This window comes from Zeugodacus cucurbitae, chromosome 5 (genome assembly GCF_028554725.1).
Source record: "Zeugodacus cucurbitae isolate PBARC_wt_2022May chromosome 5, idZeuCucr1.2, whole genome shotgun sequence".
NCBI lineage: Eukaryota > Metazoa > Arthropoda > Insecta > Diptera > Tephritidae > Zeugodacus > Zeugodacus cucurbitae.
Genome location: NC_071670.1, coordinates 72,290,905 through 72,312,693, shown reverse-complemented (window position 1 = coordinate 72,312,693; position 21,789 = coordinate 72,290,905). Strand labels below are relative to the sequence as shown.

Below are 21,789 nucleotides of genomic sequence, written 5' to 3'. Positions count from 1 at the left end.
CTATTCCACTCAAACACACACACACTGTTGCAATACTGTACTTCTTTTGTTAGCACATAATGTTTTATCTGTTTGTGTATGAAAATTGAGCCGCCTGTTTTGCTTCATTGTACCGTGTTCAAACTCCTTCTCATATTGGGTTTTAGTGCGATAATTTCATTGTGACCACGAGTTAAAACTAAAACTAAATTAGACCGGTGGCAATGAGGAAATATACAATCTCTTTAGCAGAGTTCCACATATGCTAAAGACTCTTCGTATAAATTTATACTCAGATATGTATTAAATAGTAAAGTAATGGCCTGTATTAAACGAGGGGGGCTTAAACGTGCCTCAAGCGTTAAATAAAAAATGCTTTTGTATGGAATAATCGTTGCACCCAGGGGGCTCAGTAGCTAAAGCGCTGGAGAGCTGTGCTAAGGCCACAGATAGTGTGAGTAAGTGTAACAAAAAACGATAAGCAGACATTTTTACCTTCTGCGCTCAAAATGAGAATATAATGAGAATTCGCTAGAGTGCTCTTGTGTTTGTAGATATGTATTATTATATACTATTTTGCAAGATTCTTATCTTTTTTAGATATTTATTTCATAGTGACTTATGCGTAATTTTTTTCGATTGAGCACATCCGGATTCCAAAGTCTGTGTGTAGGAATGCGGAGATCCCGTATGCCGCCATACTCGCTTGAGTTCCAGCGCATGTTCATGTCATTCCATTCCTAAACGATAAATTAAATATTAAATTAGAATATTTTAAAGGTTTATCATCCATCATAACTGTAACTATAGTGAAAATTAATAATAATCCGATTTCTGTATTGATAATATAAAATTCAATTAAGTCATGAATAACAGTTATTTCAGAGCCTAACAGTTTATTCAGATCGAAATGTAATCAAAATTATGATGGATTCATTAAGTAAAAAATATATTTTTTGCGATTTTCTCTCATGTATTTAAAAATTATTCTTAAGTTTTAAGAAATTATTATTTGAAGAGTCAAATCATTTTTAATTAAAGTGAACATTTTAATATCACATTAACTCTTTGGTTTCTACGACAGCTCTTGGTGCCTCTTGCTATGTCATTTACAGCAAATCCATTGTAAATTGCAGCAGCGACCGAACACTTTTCTTTTAAGACCCATTACGACGACCTCATTTCGTGAAATTTTTATTAATGGCGCAGTGTTGCATTGTTTGCTGCGCTGAAATACAATTTCCTAAGTATATGAGTTGCCAGAAGTAATCAAAGTGCATTTGGCGCAACCGCCAAATTATAAACGGAATGCAAAACGGCAAATTGCTTCAGCGAGCATATAGAAAACCGTTATGTGTTGAGGCATGTGGTGAAAGAGAGAAGAAGTGGTTAGAGAGGCTGCCAGTTCCAGTTACTCTTAGACACTAATGTCGATTTCAGTAAAATATATTATATGCTTCGCTGTAGGTGGACAGACGATTTGGCCGATGCTGAAGATTAATGCGTCTCTAATCGAAATATCTGATGCTCTGGTATATTCTAGATTTGGATAAAATTTGTATTCCAACCAGCAGATGCTCTCCCCAATCGAACGACACTCTTCACTTCAGCAGAATATGTTTATTTGATTTTCTTATATTTTATTTATATAATGTTTCGTTATTTATTTGACTTCTTAAGCTTTTGTTCAATTTGGCTAGTTTCGTATTTGTGTTTCATATTAGATGTCTGTTGTTGTAGTGTGTGACAATATTTTGTTGCTTTTGGGGAGCCAAATATTTGTTATTAGCAATTGATTCTTTACGTCCTGCAGAGAAACAAACAAAATGTCGATTGTCAGCTTTGTCCTACTACATACTGAAAATACTAGTTATTCAAATTAAAATTGATATCCACTGAGTGAGAAAATAAAGGGTGATTTTTTTGAGGTTAGGATTTTCATGCATTAGTATTTGACAGATCGCGTGGGATTTCAGACATGGTGTCAAAGAGAAAGATGCTCAGTATGCTTTGACATTTCATCATGAATAGACTTACTAACGAGCAACGCTTGCAAATCATTGAATTTTATTACCAAAATCAGTGTTCGGTTCGAAATGTGAAATCCGCTTTTTTATCGACAAATTTTGTTCAGCGATGAGGCTCATTTCTGGTTGAATGGCTACGTAAATAAGCAAAATTGCCGCATTTGGGGTGAAGAGCAACCAGAAGCCGTTCAAGAACTGCCCATGCATCCCGAAAAATGCACTGTTTGGTGTGGTTTGTACGCTGGTGGAATCATTGGACCGTATTTTTTCAAAGATGCTGTTGGACGCAACGTTACGGTGAATGGCGATCGCTATCGTTCGATGCTAACAAACTTTTTGTTGCCAAAAATGGAAGAACTGAACTTGGTTGACATGTGGTTTCAACAAGATGGCGCTACATGCCACACAGCTCGCGATTCTATGGCCATTTTGAGGGAAAACTTCGGAGAACAATTCATCTCAAGAAATGGACCCGTAAGTTGGCCACCAAGATCATGCGATTTAACGCCTTTAGACTATTTTTTGTGGGGCTACGTCAAGTCTAAAGTCTACAGAAATAAGCCAGCAACTATTCCAGCTTTGGAAGACAACATTTCCGAAGAAATTCGGGCTATTCCGGCCGAAATGCTCGAAAAAGTTGCCCAAAATTGGACTTTCCGAATGGACCACCTAAGACGCAGCCGCGGTCAACATTTAAATGAAATTATCTTCAAAAAGTAAATGTCATGAACCAATCTAACGTTTCAAATAAAGAACCGATGAGATTTTGCAAATTTTATGCGTTATGCAAAGTTATCAAGCTCTTAAAAAATCACCCTTTACTAAAGCATGAGAATTCAATTAACAACGCAAATGCCTTAAACAAGTTTCACCACAAAATGGTTGCACAATTGGTCAGAAAATGAAAAAGGTTCCAGCTTAGATGAGCAGCGCACTCAAACTTCAACACATACATGAACACATACATATATGACAAAGACATTTATTTTTCAGCAGCGTACAGAAGTGTGCTGAAGGACATCGTATATACAGATTTGTACAAACATTTGCTAGAATCTCTAACAAACACAAAAGGTAAACAAGAGATATTCGAATTCGTACATTCAATATGGCATCCCTCGAACGTTCTGGCTAATTTAGGTTGCCACAATGATTTTCGCAAATAACCGGAAAATTTGCGTCCAAAATTGTTAGCGCTTTTTGATTTGATGTCCACAGAGTCATTCGCTGTTGTCGTTACATCAGTTGTAGATATGAATACACGCCAAATACTGATGCACATGTCAAAGTTCCCCGAATAACTGCGGTTGCAAATATTGTTAGCGCCGACGAAACACGCTGCTGCAATTTCGACGCTTGTTGGCGCGCTGTTAAATAAATAAATATCAATAAGAACAACATGCTCGTTTGCTTTCGTGTTGACAATGTTTTTGCAAAACACAAAAGCTGCGCAGGCTTTGGGGAATTCGCCAATTTTCAGCTGCAGTTCATACCATTTAACAAAACTAAATTTACATTTTTTTTTTTTTTTTTTTGTTTTGGTTTTTGGTTTCAGTAATTTGACATTCACAGTTGTTGAATTCAATCATTCATTTTAGTCAACCTGTGTTTTTGTTCTAGTTTACACTTGCTTTCCCTAGCATTGTTGGCGTGAAATTCTTGTTCATTGTGATCAAGAAAGCGGTTAAATGCAAATTCAATTATTTAATTGATTAAATCAAATTCAGTTTTTGCTTAATTAGTGTCGCTGCATTTGGTAATCAATAATTTTCAGGCAACATCCCGGTAAAATAGTTAAGTCATGTAAAAACGCCTTAGACCACATATTGAAAGAAACAATTCACACATTCTCACATTAGTTGCTGAGTGCTTGTCATGTCAGAATTTTTGTTGTCTTCATAAACGGGATGAACAAGGGCAAATATGCCAAAAAATATAAGGTGTAGAAGTCTCATGCAAGCGAAGAATTCTTGCAGATATTTCTTGTATTTTTTGTAGAATTTGGTGCAAAAGTTGAAATTGCTTTACACAAAATGCACGAGATGTCTTCAGCCACTGGTAAACACTTGTCGCTTTTACGATTCAATGCGGTCAAAATGCGATTCTTCAGAACATTAAAAATAATTTGTGGTTATGTGACTCTGTTTTTGCGCTTCTTTCAACTTGAGTTTGTTTAGGATCGAGTTTCTTTACCGTTGTTGTTTTCAATTAAAATTGGTTTGTTGTGCACAAATAAAATTTAAATTTACTCTGCTAGTGAGTACCCTTTCGCACAACAACTACAGGAAATTACATCGCGTCATTCCGTTTTCCTTTTCTTTATTTTCTTCGTGGAAACTTATCAAATAGCAATTAGACGAAAGGGGTTTAAAAGTGTTTTTGGAAACTTTTCTGTTTCTACTTTCGTCGCCTAACGCAATCATGAGCTTAAGGCTTGCTTTAGAGCTTCCAATACCCAATTTTTTACTCACATTATCACTATTTTTGTTGTTGTGGCATAATACTGGCAGGAAGTTGCATGAAAACTCTTTCAACACTTTTACATTTGAATTTCACTGTCGACTTGCTTATTATATTTGTTATACAACTCAACTCATTAGGGACGCTTCACTGCATAAAGCAAGAAACCGAGAAACGACAACAAATTTTGTGTGAGAAAATGCCCAAAAGGAGAAAAATGTAGAAGAAGCTTTTAATTTGATTTTGAAGCGCCAGCCACCACAATTCAAATGATATTCTTTTAACAAGGAAATTATTGCAGGCAAAACTCACCGCGTTGGACGCCAAGTGCGGGAACACCGCGCCAAGATTCTCTGAATTTATTAGTCTTAGTTTAATAGAAAAATACACGCTTCCCCGCTTGTGACATTAAAATGGCTTACTTTGCTTGATCACTGGTGAAAATACAGCGAAAAGCCTCAACAAAATCATCATCACCAACAACAGCAGTAATAATTCCATATATAGAAGTAAGGATTGGTTTAACGGGACGTATACGTAACCTCAGAAAGCAGTGTGCTTCGCCAGTAAACTGATAACTCTATCGCATATCCCACGGCTGTACGCTTGTTTATTTATTTCTTTATTCTCACTTTTTTAAATGATACACTGAGTTGGCAAAATGTAAACTCACGTGAATGGCGGTGAAAAAGTGCAGGCGAAGAAAAGTGTGCATATGTTTTCAGAAGAGCTATCATACGCACAAACATATAGTATATACGCTTTCAGATTTCTAGCTGGCACTCGCATGGCTCCCTGATTGTGTTTGTGCGTTCGCGTCCAGTCTCATATCTAATAAATTGGCTTTGCAATTTTGCGTGTTGGGTCATTTCCGTTACACTTAGTTGTGTGGAGCCAGGGGTGCAGACACGTCGCTGTGGTTATGGTTTACAGTTACTTGGTTGTGATTTTACGGTATTCATTGCTGTTTGTATTGCCATTGCCATTGGCGTTGGCGTCACTTTGGAACCTGTTATCGTTAGCACTGCAGAGCTAACGCCATCAAAAGCAACAAAGCGGTTGCAATGCGACTGAGCCGCTAAATTGTTCGCGGCCTCTCGTTGAAACTCGTTCAAATTGGAGCCCATAATTTTCTTTAAAGTTGCATTGATTGGATTATCGTTGATAACAATTTACATTTAAAGTAGTGCAGTGTGCGAAACTATTTTCCCACGCCCTTTTAAAAACCACCTGCGATTTTATTAAATGCTATATTTAAGTTCGTAATGTTGATTCAATGGATTAAATAGGTGAGTTTTTTATTCAAATAAAACTACTCCCCTTTGTTTTTTTTTGTACAAATTTGGGAAGCTAGCAAAAAAGGAAATTTTCACTGCTCTCCAGTTTGAAATTTAAGCTTTGGCACCTCTAAAGAAGCAAATATAGCCACAACCTTTTTTTCCTTTGTTGAACACCAATTCGTGTGTTTTTCTTTACACAGCTAACATATTAAGCCTGCATTCAAGCATGAATAAACTCGTGAGTTCCCATAAATAAAAACGGACACACTCAAAACAGATCTGTATGTGGAATTCTTTTATGTAAATACCCAAAATGGCAGCTAGAAAAATCTAAAGTGTGAATTTGGCTCGGGCATTGTACTCACTAATACAATGACAAACAGAAAAGGAGCTTTTAAAGCACAAAAATATAAAACTATGCAAAAAGGAAACCCTTGTGTGTGGACCCCTTTGATAAATGGCTTTGCTGATGCAGAGCTTTTGAGGTGAGAAGAGAGGGGTGTTGCACTGTAGCATTATTCCCACTTGTCTGGTCAGTTGGCAGATAGAACAATGAAACGAAAGCATTTGTATGGAAAAAGATTTTTCTGTTGCTTATCTGGCGCCTGAAAATGTGCTATGAAAATATTTAAAACACGAAAAATGAGGAAAGGAGGCGTAGCTATTACTATTCTAAAATAGCAGCCAACTAATTTTTGCGAAAATTTACATAAGAGTTTTAATGAAAAAATGCTGCAAAACAGCCAATCTTATGTATGCATGAGTGTGTATGTGTTGCTGTTTCAGTTCGTTTTCATGTGCAAATTTTGTGTTTTCTGGAAATATTCATACTTTGACCTTGTAGAAGGCTAATGCAATGCTCAGTTGGACACTTTTTTCTACATCCATTTGTGTATTTGTGGGTAAGGCATAAAAGCATATGAGCTCGTTTCATTTATAATAATTTGGTGAACCATCAAATGAGCGCACAAACGCCCATACCCACACACAGATCCGTAAATACAGCAAAACGATTAGGTATGACCAAGCATGTGTGAGTCTATGCTGGTGTTATTGTGTTTACGTAAGCCGTAACAAGCAAACGAATTCGTTACCGTTGACAGCTGTTGACATATTACGTGTCGAAATCAAAACGGTTATGTCATATCGTGGCCTTACAGTTATTATGTTGCGCTGTCGGTCTTTTGTCTCGATTTTGTAAGACCACATTTATACATGAGGTCGTTAGAAACCAGAGCAAATCTGATGTTCTTGAATTTCGCATTGATCTATCTATCCACCTATATACTTATATATCACTTAATGAATGTTATATTCAACATACGTGATGAGGCACACAAACTTAAATATAGAAAAGAACCACAGACATAATCATGCTATCGATCATAGACTCATTTTCCATTGTTCCATTTGGCTCCAGCACACCTTTGTACTAATATTATTGCGTATGAATGCCCGAACTCAGCAGCTCATGTGACCTCATATAGCATAACCCACAACTTCCGAAAGCCGGCAGGAAGTTCCTAATCGCCGTCGCATGTTGCCGCAACAAATTAGCTTTCAGCAGCCCAGATTTGCCTCATTGTTTTGCGCGCATATTCCCAAAATACTTGTATATCCACACTTATATATATATATGTGTGTGTAGTCATTGACTCTTTCATTCATTGAGTGAATGCGTCGTCTGAACGCACTTAGCGGTATTTGTATTCGTGTCACGTGCCGCATCTCAGAAGAGACGAACATTGTGTAAAAAGCAAGAGAAAATCATTGTAATAATTTCATTAATTTCGTTCATAGGCATTTTCATCAACTCTCTTTTCACATGCTTTTAGCATTTACTTAAGCTTTTCATTCAATCTGATATTCTTTGCGTGCAGTTCACGTGTCTCAGACGCCTGCTGGATGACTCAGACGCATCTTTATTAGTGTGTTACTTATATTTTCACGATTATATTCATTATATTCCCCATTTGCATTTATCAAACGTATATGAAATGTTACGTATGAAAATTGGACGCCTACGAGAAAATGTAGAATGTGAATACAATGTTTTTAATAAACATAATGATTAGGATTTTATGCGTTAGTGTAAATTTACAAGTTTTCTTTTCCCTCCTTGGAAATATATTGTTTACTGCAGGACATTTTGATTTTTCTCTTAATCTCAATCAAGAGTTGCCTCTTGGTTGCAAATTTGAAGAGGTTTCCATATTGAGCCAAGGGTCAAGACATAGTATTTGACTATAAATTTTAAATTTAAAAGTCTCGTATGAATTTGGTACAGGTCATTCCTTCCTTCAATTATTATTCTTTGCTTGAATAACTGCCATTCTTATATCCTCAAAAATAAATACAAATATTCGAGGAATATTTGGCGTAAGAACTGTTGATACCATTATTTGCCTCTCTTTTTACCCACAGTTCGCTTTCTAGACCCTTTCCCTGCTTTAAGCTTACGATACAGTTAAGTGGATTCTCATGTATCAAGTTGACATATTTGTACAATTTAAATTGTCAAGTGATTTTTTTATGAGCTCGAAAAAGGCCTAACCAAGATTATGTATGAAGACAAATCGTTATACGTGACAGCTTTTTCAATTCTTGGATCACATAATCCAAAAGAAAGCAATAAATTGCAATATTCGAGTGTAGACTCGGATAGTCATCAAATGGAGAAAGTGAAGTTAAAAAGACCCATTCCCTCCATATGTTTCAAATTCTTTTTTAATTTTTAATAGATTAAATGTGGGGGTTTATGTTCCACACACTCATTTCCATGTGCTCAAACAAACACGAAACAAATCTGGTTTTAGGTAATAAAAATGAGATGAAATCAGAGTGCTGAGAAATATCTGCAGTAAATACCCATTACCCGAATTGTTTTCGCTTCGCACGTTCTTGCTTGATAAGCTATATTTATACTTATACATATATGTTTGGTATACCCATTTTAAGTTTGTTGTTAGTACAGATAGCATCGAAGCGAAGGAGAAAAGTAAGCGGACTGTTAAAACTGGTGTATATTTCAATGGATATCCTTGGGTATTGTAGGTTTATGTGTATGCGTTAATCAGCACATTCATTTGTTCAGCATCACACGTTCATATTATTTTAAAGGACATACCTTTGAAGGATATTTAGTTGTTTCCCCATTTTGCAAATATAGTACATAACTGTTATCGTGTTTCATAATATGGAGGCGGAATACATATCATTTCAATATAATTAGTCGTTTGCAATTTAAAAAAAGAACTTTTACAAATTAATACATTTAAGGGCTGGAATCGAAATGCCAAGAGTCCAAATATTTATAGAAAGTAATATATGTATAGAACAACTTTAAACACTATTATTAAATCAGAAAGCTCCAATAATAACATATTAGACATATGCCACAGCGATGCCTTAAATCGCCCACGGCAGAAAAACAAAAAAATGGCATTTGATTACCCACAAACATAAAAAATGAATCAAGCGTGTAGACTCTTGGTTATATCAAAACATACGTAATTTTCTGTAACATAAAACAAAAATCACGAACATTTGGTCAGTTCAATTATAGATAGCATTGCTAAGCTTGTTTACGATAGACACCAATAAGTTCTTACAAAATGTTACTCATACGTCATGTTGGACGACCGTGAACACATTTGTTCTTGAACGGAGCACGTAGAAAATTGATATATTATCGCCATGCTGTGCTGAAATGAAAATAAAAACTCACGCGAAGACATAATGCTCTGTAGAATGTGGAAAATCGTGATGCCTCCTCTGTCTGATATTGAAATAATGAAACAAATGTATTGTTTTCCTTCATCACAAAGTCAAAAGCTGAATATTTGCTCTTTTTCTGATACAATTTGCAATTTTTGCTTTCTGATTTCTTGAAAACAATTTTCTCCCTCTAACTTTAATTAGTGCAAATCTATGCTTTCTGTTGTTAATTTGTAATTTATTGTTCAATTCGCACTTAGCCCAACGGTATTTTTGCAAGTTTGATTATTTATTGTCTAGAGCTGTATGAAAAATTAACACAGTTGCAGTATTTATTTTCCAGTTCGAATTTGTCTCTACATATGTACTCTTTTTATATCTATCGAGGACTAGATTTGAGTTTGAGGTATGGAGTCGCATTAATATAAGTATAACAATGTGTACGAGAAACAACTTTAGCTTCGAACCTTCGTTTCGTGCTATGAATTGATAATGAAATGAAGAAATTAGAAGCAATGATGTTCGTAAATTGTGAAATTTTAATCGCCCTGTGAAAATATGATTTTGGAATTTGGTTCACATTGACACCAAGAAGTAATAAAACCTCCGATGATCTCATGAATATTCATGAAAGCAAATTTTTATGAAATTAATAGAGTGAGCGCAACTGGATTACCGTGGACAAGCTATGATGATAGAGTTCATTAAATTTTCAGCCGTTGAAACGGATAGAATGATGATTTTAACAAAGTAAAAGTATCTAGGAAGGAAAAGTACTATCTATGGCGATGTTTAATGTAATATCAAAATGGATAGAATAAAAGACGATGCAAAATGGAGTAAGAAGCTAATCTCTTTCTACTTTTTTAACAACAACTATAAAAGATAATTGGAACACAAAGAGTGGAACCGGGGAGAGGCATGGAATTAGCCGCTTGGCTTTGGCGATTAGTAAAAGAAGACAGTTTTCGGTTTGTTAGGTAAACAATAGCGATAGAACGATGAGCGGAGTTTGAGGAAAGCGGTTTCAATTCAATGGGAAATGAAAAGAGATAAAAACAAACGCTATCAAATGAATGAAGGTTCAGAAGAAACAGTGTGAAAGCAAAGCTAAATATAACAATAGAAACTAAAGTTTATCGTTCTTTGTATCGTTCCACAGACCTCACGGAACGGCTAATGTGTTGGAAATAACTTTAATTTCGCAATTAGCGTGGGAAGCCGAAATAAGTTTGTAAATGGTTAGAAAGACAAATGTCTACCGAAATTTGTGCGTTTTGGCATTTGTAGGCTAATTGTGGATGATTAAAGATTGAAAGCTGTTCGGTTTGCGTCGACAGTGTAAAACAGTTAATGACAAGGGATCGCATGTAGGAAAAGCCACAAGCAAAGCTTACCCATTGCGAACAGATAGTATGCGTTTCTTGAATGATATGACGAAGTGTAATCAGCGTAAACTCTGTGAGCCTCGGCAAGTGTTAGTACAGGCTTGTGATTTCACTGATTTCTCTGCTCTTCTGACGTCGCAAGTGATAATTAAATGACATATCCCAGTGTAAACGGTGCAACCACAAAAACCACAAATCGACAAAAGCGCGCAAATGAATGAGAAGCCAGAGCGGAAGATAAACGCGTCAAACGTAGCATAACAATAGGCGCTGTAGCTTACTTTGCCTAATGAAAGCATTCAGATTCACTGCTGTGACTTCTTGCTACCATGGCGAATGTTTTCTTAGCTTTGCTTTTTAGTTCGCAGATTATTCCGCGAACTTTGTTTTGCATCTGCGTGGGAAAATTAGCCAAGGGCACGTTTCCGTTTCGCATTTCCTCTACAGTGATCATAAAAGTTTATATTTCCGAATGCCTCACATTGGCTTCATTTTGTTGTGTTTTATTTATCTAGAGCGGGGTTTTCTACTTTATTTAATTTCCTTTTTATAACAATTTCATTCTGAAAACTTTGCTTTTGTGTGTTTTTAATTAGCATTTTTATTAGGGAGCAGAGTTGGTAGTGCTGTGCGAAGAAATTGTTTGCTGAATGAGCATCGTTGTAGAAGCGACTGCTTGATGAAGAAAGGTCATTGATAGTGTGTTGGAAAGTCAAGGCCACGCTACTGTTTGTGATCGAAATCAAAAAAGTTCACGAACATCTCGAATTTACTTAAACTGCTCCAATAGACACATAAGTTATGGTTGATGCACTGGTTTGCATTTCTGGCAAACTTAGAAATATCTTTAAATTTTATATTATTGGTAAACAAATTAAATATTCGTTTCTTAGTAGTAGTATTAGTATTGTTCAGGATTTTATTTTTTCACTTTATTATAACACCCACTAATTAGATTCATCTCATAAAGCGTTAACATACCGCTAAGAAATATGTGGGTCGCACTAACACAGAATACTTGTGTAATATAGACACATTAGGCTAATTGAAGGTTAAACAATCTCATTTGTGCGCTACGCCCTCATAATTGGCTTTATTTGCTAATTTAATGCCTTCAGTGTAGCATACCTCAGGGCGCATTAAAATGTAATTTGCACATCCAGCGATTAATGTGTGTGGCATCTGATTGGGGTAACACCTACTTATTCACGAAAAGAAAACGAAAAAGAGCGAAAGACAAACAAAACTCACCACATCGATGATTTGCATTAGCGTCAGCCCGAAGCTCAGCTGCAGTGGATCGGATTCGTTTACGACGGATCGCTCCAGACTGTTGTAGTTGTCGAGCAGGGCGTGTAGAAGGCGTTTCTCATGCGGGCCAGCTGTGCAAACTGCAAAACAAGAAAGAATGAAGAGCGAGTGAAAACCAGAATCAAATTCTAAAATAAACCCTGGAAAAGAAGAAAAAAGTGCCTTCAATGTAACGTTACACTCCAACCCACAGACACTGATTTGAACAAGCATTTGCTCAGTGTTGGTTGTGTTAAGTGTTTGATTTGAGTGCCGCCCGCATTTATCAGTTGCCGAAAGGAAACAAACCGGAAGCCTCACTTCAAAAACCCGCCCCACCACCGCCATGGCGTATACGTGATTTTGAAAATTAAAGCGGAAAATCATCAACAAAAGTGGTTGAGGCAAGCGGAAGATTGAGGAAGGAAGGAACGAATGACAACAGCATGAAAGGTGGAAACATCAAAATGTGATCAGCAACTCACAATGCGATGGGCGTGTACCCTTGAGGCTCACTGAGCTAAGGAGCATCATGAATGAAGCTATCACAGGTTGTATTGACTTTACGCACATTGGTTGTGATTTAGTTTTTGCGGTTGTGGTGTCTTATTTGCCTCATTCTCTGTGCTTTTGCTGCGGTATTCTTCTATAAGTGATTTGTTGCTCATTTGGCGCGTTTTTTTCGGGGTTTTATGTCAGCTCATCGCAAATTGCCGTGGTGCGATGGTTATGTTGTGTGTGTTATTCCTTTAGTATTACGGTACTTTATGGTTGTTCTCATTGTTGGTAGATTACTTTTATTATTGCTTTTATCACGTTTATGTCGTTGTTGTTGCCAGTTGCTATCACCTTACTCCAACAACTTTTCCCTCCTCGCTAGCCTCGCTTTAAGTATGTCTAGGTACTTCAGTACGCTCCTCGGTGTGTCACATGCACCGTTATCCGCAGTTATTGTGTTTCAAAATTGAATTTGTTCGCCACCAATTCGCTACGATTGGCTTTACTTTGACAATAAGGTTATCCCGATAACGGTGCCAGTGAAACGGAAAATCTCTAACAACACATTATTCGCAGCAGAGTTTCTGTTGGCTCACCTGTTTGCCACTTTGGTGTACAACAAAGGGCTCTGCTGTGGTGGCAGGAAGAATATTTGGAAATTTGATGAGTTCATAAAAGTTGTTGCTGCTGTTTTTGTGTCTGATTGTGTATGCCACCAGCTGATATGAGCGATTAGGGGCTTTAAATTTAGTAGTTTTCTTTATTTCTTATTCTTATTTTTCTTATTTTTCTTCTTAATTTCTTCACAGTACGTAGTGAGTTCTGGAAATTTTCAAATTCTGAGTTAACAAGAGGCTATAATGTGGGTTGGCTGAAGTTTACACGTTGTAGATATCTTTAAACGGGTTCTATCCACTCACTATGCGAAAAGGAGCAAACTATAAATCGCCTAATTAATTTGTTAATGTTGGTGGGCAAAACTGCCATTTGTAGAAGAAATTAGTTAAATAAGACATGCTGTGAATTATCATAATAAAGGCAATTAGCTTGATGAAATGCCTCCGGCAATGCGCTGACAACTCGCGTGGCAGATGTTAGAGTAGAAAATGTTGCAACACTACTTCAAAAGAATATTCAAGCATTTAAGATGGATGGCAGTGGTGAATGGACCTTAGAGTGTAATTGGCAGCACAAATGCCAAGTTTGCCAGATCTGTCCTATTAGTAATAATTAAGTTTTGCTACTCGGTTGGTGTTAACATTTAATATAATTAAATGTTCCACTCGTTGAATCAAGTCTATTTTTAACTGGTTAATTAATGGAAGGAGATCACTACTTAAGAAGAAATAATTAAGAATTAAAGCTCAATTCAAGATGATTCAAACTTGAATTCAATATTATCAGAATATTTTAGAACAGTTTATTCTAATGTAATCAAATGCACACGTTTAAAGTATTCTCATTTTCAGTTTGCGGGTAGAACATAATGTCATTTCAATATTATTTATGATTTCATTGCAACAATAAATAATAAATTTTCTAGGAACAATGAGGGTTTATTTGTTCGAAAGGCGGCCACTTTCTCAAATGGTTACCTTAAATTTCAGTCATCGACTTCTCCTAGACACATTATCAAATAATAGGAAAAATGAAAAAATTAAAGCAGCTAATTGGTGTGTTGGGACATTTGCTTAACTCAGCAGATTGCATTTCGGTTTTGTGATCAACCCAAAAGTAAATCTCAAGCGTGACTTATATAAATTACAACAAATCACAAAGCCGCACAAACGATTTAGACCGAAGGAGACTATGGAACACTTTAAAGAAGAAAGCGACACAAATGAAATCGAAAGAAAGACGGGATAAAGAGTCGATGTTTGGAAGAATGTGGTATTTCCAGTGTGGCCATATGGCCTTACACACCCTCTGGACCTTGGAAAGTTAATGCGCTCCAATGTTAAGCTCATTTTAGTTGAAATAAATGTGTGACAAATAAATTTGCTTCGCTGAAGCTCAACTTCGTGTTCGCTGACGTACACACTCGCCCAACTATATTTTGTATTACTCTGTTGACTCTTGTGTCTTGAACGCCATCCTCATGCTGCCATTAGTCTCTGGGTCTTGGCTCCTAGTGACTTTAATTTTAGATATTCATCTTAATTGCTTAGCGCTGGAGCGATTTACAACCAACCTGGTCACTCAAAGCGCCAAAGGTTAGGAGGCGGGCTATTTGGAAGACAAACGACTGAAGCGAAGAACAAAGTGCCACACTTAGATGAGTTCCTGTGCTTCGTGTGACTTGTAGTGTAATATTTTTAATGAATGCAAATCGAGAAATTAAATGCCGTGTAGCTGTTTGACGCCGCGGTGTTTTGAAGTAATTTGTTTAGTCGCTTTTGTGAGAGGGATCCTAGAGGAGAAACAAATTATGTTCTGAGAATTTTCTTTGTATTGACGATGTGAATATGGCAATGGCTAATAAGAATTTGCAAGTGACGAATTAAATGAAATCTTCCCGGTATTTCTGTAGGTGAATACGACATGCTGTGTGTTTGATTATTACAATAAAATGTTTGCATAAATATACAAATCCAATAAAATATCATAATTTTTACCGCGCCTATTCAATAATATGAAATCGTAACATCTTATTTGCTAATGAAATAAGCAAAACTAACAACTGAAAACTGGAAAGTGTTGTGAAAGGAATTGCAACATGATGAAGACTTGGCCGTCGAGCAAGAAACTTGCTGCACCAGCTAAAGAGAAACACGGCGATGACACGAACAGTTACAAGAACATGAACTCTGGAAGGACCAAGGCCAAATTGACAACTATGCAACAAAGTTGCAAATTATGGACGCAAGTTCTGTCAAGAATGCAGACGGACTCATTGAGGAATGTTTCGGTTGGCAAGAAGGCTGCCTTGGATTACTCGGCACCTTGCTTCTTGCCGGCATTGCGGAAGAGACGAATGAAATAATTTAATTTATTTGAAACTTGAGCGATGCCAGCGAAGTTCTTGACGTTGCTATGTAGCACACGACACAACACAGCGTAACACAGCAGAGCACGGCATAACAAGTCTTTGGGATTAAAGGAGCTCAAAATTTCAGAAGAATAAAAATCACGTCGCTTAACAAAAAGCTAGAGATAAGGCAGAATAACTCAAATAATTGACTGAAATGAAAGTTCCAGTGAGTAAAATAGATCCTCCCCGACTTTAAGCGCAGAACATTTATATTATATATATTCTATCAATGTACATATGTATTTATGGTAGTGTATAGTTTTCTACTCAATTTCTTCGTAACAACAACTTTCTTTATTCAACTACAATTATTACACAAACAGTTTGACTAAATTTAGAAGGATCTAAAGATATTACGTTACTAAATTATTTTATTTATTATTGATGTGAATATGGCCACATTAGATGCCTCAAAGTGTTTTGTAGAGAAACAATCTTTGATTACCAAAAAGAAAAATTTTACGAAAAGTGTGTGCACCTCTGGCGATTGTGGAGGGGTACGTATTTCAAATTAAGAAATTCTTGCTTCGAAATTAAAAATAAATTCTTTGTTCCACTTTTGCAGTGAAGTGGAAAATGGATTAAATTAATATGCGATTTAAGAGATTAGTAAGGCTTTGTGCGTCTAAGATGTAACGAATTAAGCAAAGAAAATAATAAAATTTGGCAAAGACAAAAATAATTAAATTTTGCTTTTCTGTTTTAAAGGGAAATTCGCTGATGGCAAATATAGAATGTCCTGATTGAAATTCCAAGAACGCTACTTTTTCTATTCACAAGAGAAGTTTAGGAAGGGCGTTCAAAATTTTTCAACTGAAATGTGTATGTAGCTCCAGTTTCCCTGAAGCATAAGATGGGGCAACTATGGTATTTATTATTTAAAAAAACCGAAAAATTGTTTGTTTTACTGAGCAACTACTTGTTTCCTATTATTCACCATTTTCCACTTAAGTACAATTACTAAGTGAAATTCTTCTTGTTGCCCTGGTTGTTCTTGTCCACGACCAATCGCTTAAATGCGTGCCAATCCCGTCTACAAAACACACATCAACTCGCAAGCCAAAATTTATGCGATATATTGCGTTGACCCAAATCTCCGCAGCCGCACTGTCGCCAACCATCATCAGCGGGGGTAATTCGTGTTTTTTGTGTAACTGAAGTGGGTTTCCTTGTAATTCGGGACGAAACAAAGAATGCTCCTTACTTTTGCAACATCTCCTTTGCCAACTAAAGGAAGAGGATGAACAGCTTACCTTCTTTCTGGTGGTGCACAGCCGCTTTTAAGCCGTTTAGTGCTCTTTTATTCATTCTGTCGAAATGCTCCACTTCGTATTTGTGCCAGCTTCCTGTTTCACCGTTACTTTTATGTTTGTTATGCCATCTGTACTGCAGCACTATCATCTTGTTGTTGCCTCGTATAGTATTGTTTTAGGACATTTATTATGTTTTTCTTCCTTCACATAATATTTTTATATGCCCTTTTGTATTCAGTGTCGTTTCTGTTTCTGTTTCTGTTTTCGTTTTGCTTTTGTTTCTTTTAAACTCACACCAATCAACCCAATAAATGTATTGCTATAAAATAATATCCAATTGGTAACTTGCATATAGGTTATTACAAGTGCTCGTCTATAAAAAATAGGTTTTTACTGTGGGTTCACCCGACTACGTTACAAAATCAACAGGACCATTTCACACATTAAACATGCGAAAATTCGCCCGAAAGAGAAATTCTGATTCAGGTGTGGTATACATCACAACGAGGCAGACAACATATTTATGTACATTCAGTTATCACTTTTTTGTTGTCTCTCACCCCTTCATCGTCAAATCTTTTTTGGCTGTTCGAATTCATCTCTTCCTTCGAACCTCAATCCCATCGGAAAACCTCCCGCCATTTTCACTCTCTGTCATATCGCCGGTGTTGCAACTGCATCGCAATCAATCTGCCTCTGAATTGACGGCAGTTCAACCAAATCGAATTTTCACTGTAAAACAGGCGGCTACAACAATTATTACGAAATGGAATTAAATGAAATTTCCAACCAATTCTCAACTTAACTGCAGAGACAGGCAGTTTCGGGATAGCAGACTAAATGCAATGGGATTTAAGAGGTGCAGGGGTGCTCGGTGACAAATAAATGATAAAATTGACCATTATTGGCAACAAAAAGTGCAAAATTGATAAAAGTCCAAGTCAAAATGACAGCCAACAGTCGACCAATGGCCACAGGGAATAAGCAGGCAGACAGATGAACAATAAAGAATATGTATTGATATATACGAATGCAGATGAGAATGCGAGGAGCAAAGGTGTTGAATAATAATAGCTTTCTTGGACAATGACCAAAGTTCGTTGAACTTCAGAAGTGGCGATCTCAGAAATTGAATGTTGACTACAACTTGTAATATTGACTTAACGAAATCGAAAATTTGTATATTTAAACAAGTAAGGAAGGGCTAAGTTCGGGCGTAACCGAACATTTTATACTCTCGCAATTTATTTATTTAACTTTATTTATATTATATAATACACAATTTGACCCACATATTCGTCATATATATTGTATAAAGTCCATTGAAAGTTGGAAACCCTAATATTAGGTTAGAAGCTGTTCGATATATGCGGCCTTGAAAACCTATGGTCAGATTTCGGCGATTTTTAGAATGCGGCTGCCACACTATAAACGTGGTATTTGGGCAAAGTTCTGCACCGATATCTTTAAAATTGCTTACTTTATATATGTAGGCAGGGAACATAGAAGCGGACAGAAATACTGATACTAACTATTACAACCCTGACAGACTGACCGAACTTGACGAGACGCCGATACGGACACTAACACGGATTCAGATTGTCTTCAAAGTTCTGTTATATAGGAAGTAGGCGTGGTTGTGAAGCGATATGACCTATTGTCATAAAATATCATTGGGATGTAAGGAAACTATTACAAACCAAGTTTCATTGAAATCGGTCGAGTAGTTCTTGAGATATGGTTTTTAACCCATAAGTGGGCGACGCTACGCCCATTTTCCATTTCGTAAAAAAATCTGAGTGCAGCTTCTATCTGCCATTTCTTATGTGAAAATTAGTGTTTCTGGCGTTTTTCGTTACTGAGTTAACTCACTTTTAGTAAGTTTCAACCTTACCTTTGTATGGGAGGTGGGCGTGGTAATCATCCGATTCCAACTATTTTCATGGTGTGTGGTGGGGTACGTAAGAGAACCGATTGCAGAAACTTTGGTTTGCGAGATATATACAAATAACCGATTTGGGGGCGGGGCCACGCCCACTTCCCCAAAAAAATTACATCCAAATATGTCCCTTCCTGGTTCGATCCTTTGTTCCAAATTTTACTTTTATAATTTTATTTATGGCTTAGTTATGACACTTTATGTGTTTTCGGTTTTCGCCACTTTATGGGCGTGACAATAGTCCGATTTTGCCCATTTTCGAAAGCAACCCTCTCACGGGTTAACTCGTCTCGTCACCCTGATCATTTTGATGTATATAACCCTATATCGAACTCGTTTAGTTTTATGACTTACAAACAACCGTTATGTGAACAAAACTATAATACTCTCTTAACAACTTTTGTTGCGAGAGTATAAAAAGTAGTATTTTCCTTAAATTCTATACTATTCTATTCTATTACTTCGTAAATTTGTGTGTGTATTTCAATTAGTATAACCGAATAACCCCAAAAACAAGTAGAGAAGAGCTGGAATGAGCTAACGCCAGAAGAAATGGGATGACACAAAGCCTGTAACCAACATTGCAGACGACCGCAGAGTCAACAGTGCAGAAACAACTCTCGTTATCCTCATACAGGTGGAGTTCTTGACTGCCGTAAGCGATTTCGGCAAATCAACGCTCACTGCCGCTATATCTGCTTGTTCTTGTTGTTTGTTCTGTAATTAATGTTATTGTTGTTGTTACTCAGCTTGTATATTTAAACAGGAGGCCTTCTTAAAACTGTGCTAATGGAGATAGAAAAGCGCAGAGGTGAGGAGAGAAGCATGTGGGCTACATAGGTTTACTTATAAAGCCAACATAAATAAAGGAGAGTTACACTTGTAACTACACTGAAATTGTCTTATAGCAGAGGCAGCGTGTTGCATTAAGTGATTTAAATGTGCGCCTAAATGAATGCTATTTTGGCAAACAATTGGCAACGTGAAGCTTAGTTTTGTATCGGAACGGAGATAATGTGTCCTCATTTTGTATGTGTTTTACAGAGGAGTTACTTGGAAGGATAGGGGAGTTTTTTCCTTCTCTGAACTATTTCAGTATGACTTTGTTCCTAAGGGATGTATTATTTACCTTAATATTTGATGTGGACTTTTGTTATCACAACCAGCACACTTACACTTATTTGCCTGAACTTGGTCGAAAATAAATTAAATTAATCAGGTAGATTTGTAACGAAGACAGAGGCATTCAATTTAAATTCTAATTTAATTTTTGTTTAAACATTTTATTATATGTATGCGGCTTAGAGTTACTATGTCAGACACACGGTCAGAGAAATCTAAAGGCATTTTGTTTATTGTTGTTGCGGGAAGTCTTCTGAATTGTTGATGTTTTCTTTGACGTGGTTAATTGATCTTTCCATCTCATATTCAGAAATACATAGACAGGTTTAACCAATGTCTCTCTTCGGAAGTATAATAATTACTTATTGCCACTGGTTGATTCGTGTTGGACAGTGGTGTTATTATTGCCAACGTTGCTGTTACTTTTGTGTTGGCAATATAAACGTGCCTCGTTGAGAAAGTGACAGGAATGGTTGAGTGAGGAAATTGGCAATTAGTCAGCTGTCGGCGCAGACGTCCGATTTTACCAACAACAGCAAATAATGTGAAAGAGTAAGGACCGGAAAAACTAAAAACTATGAGCACACACGAAAATCAAAACCGATGCAGACAATATGATTGAAAAAATTGCACTTGCTTCAACCCTTGTAAAGGGCAATGAAGCCCTGATGCCAGCATCATTGACTGCGGCAGTGTCTACGGTGGCTGAGAAACGTGTGGCATTAGTGTCAGTCACCTGTGACAGAGTTCACGCGCGACGTCGACAGCTAGCCGCCAAAGAGGTCGAGTGGCTCGAACAGCCTGACAGAAGGTGGCTCTGCGAGGGTGTGGAAAAGAGTAGTTGCAGTTGGCCAACAGTTGTGGCTGAAACTTTGTTATCTTATGCGATGCGGAAAAGAGAATTTTTAGTTTTATTCGTCTGTGTATCAGTCAGTTTATTTGGCTGGTGTGCCAAAAGGGTTCAACGACCTGTGCACTTCTCTAGACGACATCTGCAAAGCCAAAAAACCTCTTATTGCACAGTGGTGGCAACGTGTTGCAGTCATCAGTAGGATCAGATTAAGCCGCACTGGCATTCGATTTCACTTCCCTCACTCACTCACTCACAACAATAATCACTTTCTGTTATTTAAAATATGTATTTCCCTGTTGGGGATCTATAAGGTAAGACCAATTTATATTGTATATATATTTCTTTAGTAGAATTATTGCTCTATCTTAAATTTATACTTTCAAACTAAGTTATTCAGTTCAATGTAAATTTAGCTTATTCACCAATATTACTACACATTCGCTTTCAGAATTATATCAGCCAAACTAACATAGTGTGTACATACGCTTGTGGTTGAGCTTACCACGCACAAATGGCTCCGGTTAGTTTTGTAACATTTGCATATGACAATACGATTAGTGTCGGCTTTGTGGTGAAGGCAATGAAACTAAATATGCTTCTTTTAAATTGAATCTACACTAACAACTAATTAGAGCTAAAATGAGCTTAAAAATCACACCAAAGACAAATCGAAATTTAAGTAAAAGGGTTGACTGGATATATTGGCCGATTATATCGATCATAGAGGAGTTTTTAATCTTTAAATATGATATGCGTGGACTTTTACTTATACATATATTCTCATTTGCAAGCCATAACAAAACCACAAAGACTTTTGAAAGACAACAACTCAAGGAGAAAAGCAAGAATGAGACAAGACAAGACAAGAGGCAACCGCTTGAAAGCACAAGTGGTTAAGTGATTTAAGAAGTTCACTACCCCCAGACAATGGAAATGCATTTATTCTGTGTGT

General features: G+C 36.7%; 1 protein-coding gene across 1 annotated transcript in view; it reads right to left on the bottom strand.

Moving 5' to 3' along the window:
• Positions 1-575: 575 nt before the first annotated feature.
• Positions 576-21,789, bottom strand: part of LOC128922166 (neuronal acetylcholine receptor subunit alpha-7-like) — a 135,335-nt gene continuing 114,121 nt past the window's right edge. The window contains exons 3-4 of the mRNA XM_054231819.1: positions 12,103-12,242; positions 576-719 (exon numbers count right to left, since the gene is read on the bottom strand). Coding sequence (XP_054087794.1) covers positions 576-719; positions 12,103-12,242 — 284 coding nt within the window. The remainder of the gene's footprint in view (positions 720-12,102; positions 12,243-21,789) is intronic.